Source organism: Callorhinus ursinus, unplaced genomic scaffold (assembly GCF_003265705.2).
Source record: "Callorhinus ursinus isolate GAN/ISIS: 27379988/994484 unplaced genomic scaffold, GSC_fseal_2.0 scaffold2, whole genome shotgun sequence".
NCBI classification, from domain to species: Eukaryota; Metazoa; Chordata; class Mammalia; order Carnivora; family Otariidae; genus Callorhinus; species Callorhinus ursinus.
Genome location: NW_027397064.1, coordinates 7211518 through 7222193, shown reverse-complemented (window position 1 = coordinate 7222193; position 10676 = coordinate 7211518). Strand labels below are relative to the sequence as shown.

General features: G+C 48.4%; 1 protein-coding gene across 3 annotated transcripts in view; it reads right to left on the bottom strand.

Annotated features, from left to right (window-relative positions):
- GPR55 (G protein-coupled receptor 55) overlaps window positions 1-8600 on the bottom strand; it is a 16273-nt gene extending 7673 nt beyond the window's left edge. Inside the window, exons 1-2 of one of the 3 annotated variants that reach the window (XR_012373731.1) lie at window positions 6999-7109; window positions 1145-1424 (exon numbers count right to left, since the gene is read on the bottom strand). Coding sequence is in view for 1 of the 3 variants with exons in the window: in XM_025889844.2 (XP_025745629.1) it covers window positions 6999-7113 (115 nt within the window). In the remaining 2 variants the exon portion in view is untranslated. Of the gene's footprint in view, window positions 1-1144; window positions 1425-6998; window positions 7269-8554 lie in introns of those variants that run through there. The other 2 variants (XM_025889853.2, XM_025889844.2) reach the window with 2 other exon arrangements.
- Window positions 8601-10676: the final 2076 nt, after the last annotated feature.

The window sequence follows — 10676 nt, the reverse complement described above, 5'->3', positions numbered from 1 at the left end:
GGGGGTCCTATTGCCTCGCCGGGAGCATTTGATCGGGCCCTGTCTCCAGCCTCATACCAGGAAGGAAATAGAACTGAGCGGGGAGAGGTCATGGGTCAAGCAAACCGGGCCTGTGAATAGACCAGAAGGGCCTGAGATGACCTTCGTTAGTTAGTCACCGGCAGCGAGGTGCCTGAGAGGTGGGGCTGAATCGAACAATGGAAAAGGGGAGAGCTTGGATGGGAGGAGCTGAGTTTCATGCAAAATTTATGGAGAGAGAGCCCCTCCCAGATGATCTCACATCTTTATTTTTTTATTTTCTTTAAGATTGTATTTATTTATTTGAGAGAGAGAGACAGAGAGAGCACGAGTCGGGAGAGGGGCAGAGAGAGGCAGAAGCAGACTCAGGACTCAGGACCTTGGGATCATGACCTGAGCCGAAGTCAGACCCTTCACTAACTGAGCGACCCAGGCGCCCCTGCTCACATATTTAAATGACATTAATATCGAGCCCTACAAACATCTGTGAATAAACAAACCAAATTCCTTGGAAACTCCTCTGAAAAACTGATTCACAGCAGAAGAGGTTTGAGGGAGAAAATTTGGACGCAAGGCTTTCCTACCCAACTGGGTTTCTGTGAAGGTGTGAAGATCATAGAAAGCCACCATCGGATAGGTGTGGCTTCCGGAAAGAAACAGACTCCAAGAGGCAAATATTTAGACCTCCACGAGATAATAACAATGAAGAATAAAAATACAGTTACGGCGAGGATAGTTACAGATGTAAATTTAAAAGAAAAACACCGTAAAAGAGGTCACTTAAAAAAAAAAAACAACAAGAGTTAAGACCTTAGGTCAATTCACAAAGAAGGAAGAATATCCTTGGGGTGTATGGGGCAGGGGGTGGGAGTAATGGGGTACAGGTGCAACAAATATTCCATAAAAGGAAATTAAAATTATTGTTCTATTTTGTTTCACTTTGATAATTACAGAAAGTGTAAGAATTTTTTTTATAACCTTGAAGTAACTAACCACTGCCTATTGAAAACAGGATGCTTATCTTCAAAATCACCAAAGAAGATAAAAACAAACAAATCGAACCCTATAGCAAAAGAGTAAATAGAGTGGAAAAAGGAATTTGAGGATAGAAATGACGATAAACATAAAAAATTCACACTTTCCTTTATTAACTAACATTTTTAGTTCAATTATGAGATACAACTCTTCATTGCTTATGTTGAAGATCACAGAGAATGATAGAGAAATGGTCAAAGTAGAAGTCCCATGGGGCGCCTGGGTGGCTCAGTCCGTGAAGCGTCTGCCTTCGGCTCAGGTCATGATCTCAGGGTCCTGGGATCGAGCCCCGCATCGGGCTCTCTGCTCAGTGGGGAGCCTGCTTCTTCCCTGCCTGCCGCTCCCTCTGCTTGTGCTTTCTCTCTCTCTCTCTGACAAATAAATAAATAGAATCTTAAAAAAGAAAAACAAAGTAAAAGTCTCATGGTGATATATATGGCAGACAAATATGAACAAAAAGGAAGTCAGAGTGGCAGTATTCATACCCAACCTTATAGAATTTCATAATAAACCCACACATCAGAACTAAGTTTATTTTACATTAATAAAGGAAAAATTGTGAAGGCCTATATAGTTATCTTGTGCACAGAATGACATCCTATAAGAACACGTGAAGTATAATTGCTAGAATTTCAGGGGCCATTGACAAAGACACACCTGAGCGGCAGACTCTCATATACTGTAAATTTGAATAGATGAAGTAGGCAAAATAGAAATTAGGATGTAGAGTTATGTGAACAATAGAATGAATGCAATTTAATTAATAACTCTTGAAGTTGGTTTTAAACAGAGAGGTAGAGGCGTCTGGGTGGCTCAGGTGGTTAAGCGACTGCCTTCAGCTCAGGTCATGATCCTGGAGTCCCGGGATCGAGTCCCGCATCGGGCTCCCTGCTCAGCGGGGAGTCTGCTTCTCCCTCTGACCCTCTCTCCTCTCATGTTCTCTCTCTCATTCTCTCTCTCTCAGATAAATAAATAAAATCTTTAAAAAATAATAATAAATAAAAATAAATAGAGAGGTAATCCACTTTTTTCTCGAGTATCCAAGAAACGGTTACCAAAATGAATTATCTGCCTACCAAGAAGAGAGTCTTCCACTTAAAAAAAAAAAAAGCAGAAATGATGTTGGCTATATTCTGAGCACAATATGTAGAAACCTTCTTTTGAACAAAAATCTCTTTTTGTTAAAACATTTTCACATCGAGTAATATGCCAGGGAAAGAAAATACACAGATACATCAGATGAATGATGTTCTTTCTTTATGAAGGGTATAAAAAATATATAATATGAAGACCCTCAGGAGACAAACAGGCAAAAGACAGTTCCCAGAAGAGGATTTACAAAGAGATAAAACTTTTGCTCATCATTTCAATAAAGAAGCCGGTAAGGGTTCTGTGAAACAGTCATCGATATGCTGGTGAACGTACACAGCTTCTAGATTTGATAACTTAGAGTACAAGTCAGAGAAACCTTATTAATCTTTCATCCAGTGGTTAAAAATTTACTTTAAGTAAATCAAGGAAAGGAAAGAAAAGTTGTGTACAGATAGTGTGTTTAACATTTTTTCTGATAGCAAAAAACACACACGCATTTAAATGTCAACCAGAGCTTAACTTCACGATGGTAAATCTACTCAATGGAAAATTTTTCTGTCTGATTATGTTACGTTTATGCTGACTATGTTAAGTAAAAAACCCACAAACTATAGAACGATACATTCAGAATGACTTCAACTGTGATTAAAAAAAAAAAAAACCACACATAGGGAAAAAAAACCTAGAAAAAAATTTCCATATGCCCAACATTGGTTACATTCTAACAGTTAGATGGTGGGTGCTTATTCAATCTTTTAAATCTTCCTCCCTCTCTCTCTCTCTCTCCTCTTGCTCTCTCTGTGTATATATTTTTCTACTTAATTGATGATGATATGAAAACAACTTAGCTTTTTTAAGTTGTAGTAAATGCTGGGAGAAAAGGAGAAAAATAAGAGTAGTTGTTGACTTTCCCTAAAAAGAAGAAAAGTCTGGGTGTGTGTTTGAGGCAAGGCAGGGGCGGGAGTGAGGGTCACACAAAATTTAAAGGAATGCATTGGACTAACCCAGGCTCAGCTGATGAAACATCAGTGTTGCCGGGCCAAAGATGAACACTTCAACAGGCAGCGTCTGACGGACGCGGGGACAATGCATGACAGAATTAGAAGTGACAGATGAGAGAGCAGGTGCCACTTCAGAGAGTAGCAATGGCAACAAGAACCTGATCTGTGATTAAAAAAAAAAAGTTTCATCTGTCCACAGGTCAGCCATCACATCATAAAAATTGTGCACAGCATAAGGAGTGAAGACTGACACAAAAGACATTCAAAATGCAGATTTCACCATGGAGAGTGGGTCAAGGGAAGGGAAGATATTTACAGAAATCCTCCCAAAGCTTGGACAGCTGTTAAGAGAAACAAATGTCGGAGTTAAAACTTAAATATTTTCTAAATTGGATATTCAGGTTAAATTATCTTTTCTATTGTAAAGGGACCCAAGGAAGAGAAAATTCACAATAGAAACTAAACATGAAAAAACTGCCACGGCTCTATGTAGACAGCAGGGGGGTAACCCTGTGGAGGTTTACACAAATGTAACAATTACATAATAGAATTACAATACTCCCTAACAGTGATAACACTCCCTCTAAAAAGGGGCATTCATTAAAAAAATAAAAATAAAAACCCAAACCTAATTTTTTTTTGCCGATAAGAAACACAGAGAAAACAAAAAGGCATAGACAGAGTAAAATGATAGGGTAATTTGGTTTATCAGGCACACAGAGCTCTAGAAAACAAAAAGAGAATATGACAAGTAATTTTTTTTCGTAAAAAGAATTGAGAGAGTAACACAGAGACTTTACAGAGGTAAAAGTTACAATGAATAATTAAAACAAAACACTTAATTTCTGTTCTAATGCACATAGCGAAGAAATATATAATGGGAACATGACAGAAATGCAAAAAGAAGTAGAAACAGAAATATAATTGTAGGTAGAGACCTTCATGCTCCCCTCTTGGAGTATCATCGATCAGGTAGACAGAGAAATTTTGAGCTCCAGACAGCCCAATTAAAAAGGCAGATCAGTGAGGACTAAATCATAAATCAAGGGAATACACTTTCTTTGGGAGAAGACAAGGATCTTTCACCAAATGGATCCCATTCCTGGGCCTCGCCCAGGACTTCAAGACAATGGCAAGTCTACCTTTTCTGTCTCAGACCACAAAGAAAGCACAACTATTTGCTGAGCGCCATGATATTAATAATATATAATAGGTACTTTTATGCATTCTCTTAAGTGATCTCTTCAGTAATGTGTGTCAGAGATAAAATCAGAACTACATTACTGAAATACTGGAAAGAACGAATCTGTATACACAAAACGCAGAGGTAGTCACAGCTTATGGGGAAATGGAAGTTCTAAGCATTCTTGCAAACAGGAAAGATGATGAGAAACAAGAAGAACCGGGCTATACTGAGGATCTAGAAGAGGAACTTGGGGTGATGGTGACCCTTCCACTGCTCTGATCACCTGTGCCCTGGGGGCTGTCTCTCTGCTCAGGCTGCATGTGGAGAGGCTAGGGGACCACAGCCCAGGAGAATATGTGGAAAGGACTAGAGTTGCTCACGATCTATAAAAGAATAGACATTTTAGCATCCCCCAATGCTCAAGACATGCTCCACCGTATGACTCCACAGAATGGGCTCCAGATGGCATCAAGAAGGACCTGCCTTGCTAACAGAGTATCTGACAGCAGACAGAGCAGTCTTGCTATGTAGTGAGCTCTCTGTCACCAGAGGTATGTAAGCAAAGGCAGGAGATCCATTTATCCAGAATGTTGTCAGGGGAATTCACACAGACAGAGGATTTTTTTTTCAATAAAATGGAATCTTCTGTCAATATATTAACGTATTCTAATGTTTAGTGAAGAGGAGAGAAAATAGCCTGTGTGTGAAGAGGGACGGGCCTGGGAGTCCAGAGGCCTCGGCTCCTGGCTCTCTCTGGCTGTGGGGCCTCCGTCTGGGCTCTGGGTTCTCTCCTCCGAACAGCAAGGCAGGAGCCCGTGGCCTCACCGAGCTGGCTCTCTCTGCTAACGGGCCAGGCTCTGGGCTCTGATTCCTGCAGCTGCCTGGGCCCACGTCCCACCTGGGGCAGCCCCAGGTGTGTTATGCCCAGCGGTGACACCTAAACCCAACTGTGTGGCCCAAGCCAAGCCAACCCTCCTTCCAGCAGCAGACGGACTTTGCAGAAACACCAGCAACGGTAAGAATGGAACTTCAGGAGGTTTGAGGGCTGAGAAGGATCCCCAGCCCCCCTCTCTTTTGCTGCCAAACTCCTCATCCACAGGGAGCACTGTGGTGTGAGCCACCTAAGAGAAGGGAGGGCCAGCCGTGGCCAAGCAGAGCTGATACAGCCTGAGGGCTGTAGTATGAGGAGGAACACTGCCCTGGACCAGTGTCGTCCAGGTTCCTTGCCTGCGATTCTTGTCTCCTCTGGGGGTGCAGCGCTGAAACCCACAGTTAGAATAAAAATATTTACTTGGATGCAGTCATCCGCCACTAACACCATAGCGTAAATAAGTCCATCTGTCTACATCTGAGCTAGGCTTTTGGCCGCCACGATGCGAAAAGGAACAGGGCACAGAGGGGACAGAGCACATAGAATCTCCCAGACTCCAAAATTTTGCTGGAGCTGCACCCTGAGCCTCACGGGTTGGAATGGAGTTGGAGGATGGGGGGTTCAGTTCAGGCACTTGAGCTGTGGCCGTCCCTGTGCTTAGTGTTCTGCGGTGGGAACTCGGCACATTCCTGGAACGTTGTTATAATCATGCCCATTTTACAGATGAGGACGGTGAGGCTCAGAGAAGCTAGAGTCTACCTAAGATCAAACAGGTGGTGAGGGGCCTCACTGGCACTCACATTGAGTTTCTCCTTTATCTTCCCCACCCCCATCCCAGCTCCCCATCAGCATCACCAGCAAGAGCATCCAATATATCCAGGAGTCCCCCAGCGACCCCCTCCTCACTTTCCGGCATGCCTGGTTCCACTTAACATCTCTTCTTTCCCCTCAGACTCTCCCCTCCCCTACTAAGAACCTCATCCCTTCCTTCAAATGCCCACTTCCCTGATCCATCTGCATCACCTGAGGTGATTTCCCTACTGTGGCCAAGTGGGGCCGGTCATCAGTGTACCATAGGGGTACACATAGGGAATAACCCAGTTACAATACATAAGAGCAGTCAAAGCTGCCCAGTTGCTTCCTGCACGATCAAGCGCTTCCATCACTTACTGCCCTCAGGAGCCCCATGAGGAAACAAACTGTCATTGCTCCCATTCTCCAGAGAGGTACACCAAGGCCAAGGTACACCAAGGGAAGTTTACACAACTGGTAAGTGGCTGGCCCGGGCTCCCAAGCCCAGCTGTGGCCTGCCTGGAACCTGTTGCTCAGGGGCTGTCAGGTGATTCCTGTGAGTGTGTCATCTTGGGCTGTGGGTGCTTTCCGGGCCGGTTCAAGGAGAGCAGGCAGTTGGACCAGCATGAGTGTTGGCACGCAAGCCCAGCTCCCCTGGGGAAGGCTCCTGGGCTACCTACCGTGAGGTCTCCCCACCCCAGCAAGAAACTGCAACCCTGAGTCAGATCAGGAGGAAATTGAGGGCTCGTAGGAAATGTCACTAACATCAGGAGTCCTCTGCCTGCCGTTGCTATTTTCACAGAGACTCGTGGGGGCTGCTGGGTTGCTGGGGTTCCGGCCTTCGGGGACACTGGGTCTGGGCAGATCTGGACAGAACCCAGGCCATGGAGGCCCCGCTGGCCTCAGAAAAGTTACCTGCCATCCGGAAAGCCAGGTCAGTCGGTGGCTCTGTGCCTCGGTTTTTGTAAGTGGCCCTGGTGGGGGGTGGGGGTGGGGCTGTTACCTGCTGGGGGTCCAGCGCAGCTGAGTGAGCTGAGAGATGTCATTTGTCCTCCCAGCTTGGTCACCAGTCTGCTCCGGAGAGCACCACTTCCCTCTCTGGGGCTCAGCTTCCTCATCGGTGAAATGAGGGGGTGGGACCAAGATGCTTTTCAAGTGGCTCTTTCCCTCTCGGGTCTGGAGAGGGGCCTTGCGGAGGGTCCCTCCCCACCAAGTGTAGAACCAGAATGGGGCAGGGGGAGCATGTTTCCAGGAAGAGGGTCTCCCTCCCATGACCTCTCATGCTGACTCAGCTTCCAAAAAGAGGGTGGGGGTCGTGGGGGTGCAAGGAGCACGGGGTGCTCGCAGAGGTGTTAAGAAGCCTGTGGAAAAGCCAGGCGTCACCCAGGGACAGCCAGCGTCAGGAAAGGCTGTCCTGACTTCCAGCCCTTTTGGGGCTTTAGGACGCAGGACTGCTGCCCACACACAGGAGGGGCGTAGGGACCAGGAGATCCCATTAGAGACCAAAGCCCGGGCTATTTTTACAGGCCGGGCATGCTGTGACTTTCGGGTGTCTACTGGAACAGAAACTCCCCGAAGTGGGCCTGGGTAATTCCTCCAAGCATATGGTCATCTCTGCAGAAATAGCAGCTGTGTGTGACTGTGGGGAGGTCACCTGGCCCTCCAGAGCATGGGCTCCCCATCGTTGGGTGAAGGGGTTGACAGAGCCAACTGTGACACCCTTTTAAGCTGTCACTGTGACTCTGCTCAGGCAGAACCAAGTTCACTCCCTGCTCCAGGCCCCCAGCTGGCCTGGGAGGGGTCAGCACTGAGGGGCTCTCGGAGAGCGGTTCTCCACTCCGCCCCTCCTCAAAGAGAGCCTCGCCCACCTCCCCTTCTGGCTCTCTTCTCTTTTTTTAATGAATATTTCTGTTGTATTGTTGTTCCTTCTTACCTAAAATTTTGAGTACTGCACCTGGTTCAAATACACTGGTAAACATATACAGTAAGATGTCTCTGCCCCACCACTGCCCAGTCCCCGCCCCCGCAATCCAGTGTCCACCTGCCCCTCGGGGTACCACTGACGACAGCTTCTTCCAGAGTGTCTGTACCAGCACACGTACATACGTGTTCTTGTTTTCTCCCTCTTTTAACACGAAGGATTGAGTCCTACGTGGGCTGTTCTGCATACAAGTCATCTCTCACCCTCCCTCTCTTGAAGAGCTTTGCTAATGGCCCTCATCAAGGGCGTTAATGGTGGACTCCCCGCAGGAGAGTGTGTGGGCCAGAGAGATTCTCCTAAGGGGTAGGCCAGGCAGGGACTTGCCCAAGGCCCCACCCATGGCTCCGGCCTGTTCAGCCAGCTCCTCTCCACACACTGGCCCTGTCCTGGCCCTGGGGAATCACAAATATGAAGACTTTTTTTCTCAGAGGTTCCTCAAACCTCCCAGAACCAGTCCCTCTGGTCTTGCCCACCCTCTCATCTTTCAGAACAAACCAGAGGCTCTGGGAGCCTGGGGGGATGGGGGAGGCGGTCCTGCCTGCCCACCAGCTGGGAAGCCCAGAGTAGGGGGCTCGTACCTCCAGTTTGACCAATGTCCTGAGCAGCATCTGAGCTCCACGAGCCACTTCCGTGTAGGGCGAGGAACAAGCCACTCTGATCGGCTTTGCCAAAGAGCGGCTCCCCAGGACCTGGGGACTCACCACACCCTCTCCCGTTGCTGCTTAAATTTGCTCCCTCGGTGATTAAAGTTCGCCCTGCACTCATGGGGCATCGCCTCCAGGCTTGCCCCCATGGGGCATCACGGGGCGTCAGAGCTGGGCCAGAGCCATGCCGGATGCCCTCCAATCCCACCACGGGGGAGCTGCTCAGGGACCAGGGACAAAGGACAAAGTGGGGACAGAAGATGCTAGAAGCACAGAGAACAGCCTAAGTGCAGACAGGAGGAGGGAGAAATGTGATGTTTTGGGTGAGGGCCAGGAGTCTCTGTATGAGACAGCAGCTGAAGCCTGGGTATGCGGGGGACAGGCAGAGCTGAGGCTGGGGGGTTGGCCAGACCGGAGAAGAGCAGGGGTGCTCAGAGGACCCAGGGAACAAATGCAATGGACCAGAAGCCATCCCGTCAAAGAGAAAGTTCTGGAACGGTATAATGCCTTTCTTCTCACGCCCATCCAAATCAGGACCAGCTACAGTGGGATGGGCAGTTCAGGGACTGGACGCAGGACAGACTCCCTCAGGTGGCAGGGCCAGGGTGGGGGGAGGGCAACAGCAGAAACAGGAAGGAATCGGGATGGGAAGGGGGTGTCTGAGAGAAGGGTCGCCATCACCTGAGGCAGCCTGATTCCAGTGAGAGCCATGCCCTCGTGTAGCTGCTTTGTAAACTTGGCTCCTTGCTTACCTTCGGTAAATTGCAGCCGTACATTCCTTCAGTCAACAAGTATTGTTTTTGTTCTTGTTTTTTTTTAAGATTTATTTATTTATTTTGAGAGAGTGAGAATGAGAGAGAGAGAGAGTACATGAGAGGGGGGAGGGTTAGAGGGAGAAGCAGGCTCCCCACCAAACAGAGAGCCCGATGCAGGACTCGATCCCGGGACTCCAGGATCATGACCCGAGCCGAAGGCAGTCGCTCAACCAACTGAGCCACCCAGGCGCCCCAACAAGTATTGTTGTCACAAGTTGTGACAACTTGTGATCACTAGTCACAACGAGTCTGTACCAGGCAGTGGTGATCAAGACAGTAGCATCTCTCTCAAAAACTCTTTTCAGGAGCTGGCATGACAAGGGGGGGTGAAGGCACCCGGCAGGTGTCTGGTACTTGATGACACTGAGCCCCCCAGCCCCCACTGGCATTATGAAAGCCTCAAGGGTCTTTGGGAAAAGAGCAACATAAGGAACAGGACCTTCCTCATTGCTGAGGGTACGGTCCCAGAAATAAGAGGAGGCCTCAACAGAGAAACTGAGGACCAAAAGGCAGGGAGAGCACGATGGGTCCAGCCCCTCTGTGCCCTCCCACCCTCTGATCCCAACCTCCAGGCTCTGCCACAGTTCTGTCCCCAGGCCCGTCCTATGCCTTCAGCCTGCACGACTCCCCTGGAGCAGAAATGAGGCGCTTTCCTGGAGTCTGAACCAAGTCCCCCGACACCCCTCCCTCCCATGCTGCCCCCTAGTTGCTCCAAAAGACAGCTGGACCCTAATCGCCGCCTGTAGAGATCTAAAACGTTCAGCCTCCTTGAAAGTGGGCACGGGGCAGCTGACAGCATCAACGTCAAGGCGAGGTGGAGTAAAAGACACCGCGCGGCGGGGGGAGCAGGGAGGGGGACAGCAACCCTTTAGAACTCACCCCTTCCCCTCCCACACGCCCCCTCCGGCTCTTACTGGAAATGTAGCCGTGAGGTTAAGGCATAAAGTTCTGGACTCTCAGACAGCTGGGTGTGGGCTTTCCTTCAGTTCCTGCCACCACTACTTGAGTAAATTGTTTTGGGAGCTCCCCGCCCCCCATATCGTCCTGCCTGTAGCCATGTATGGCCCTGATGGGACCCAAAGTCCCCCTGAGCAAAAGCTGTCTTCAAGCCAGCATACAGAGGGGGCCCTTCCCGTGAAGGTTACAAAGACCCGGGGGTTCTGGAAAAGATGGACATGCAAAGCTCCCCCTCCTGCTGAACTCCGGAGAAGAGGTTCTGTGATTTATATCGGAAAGACCTC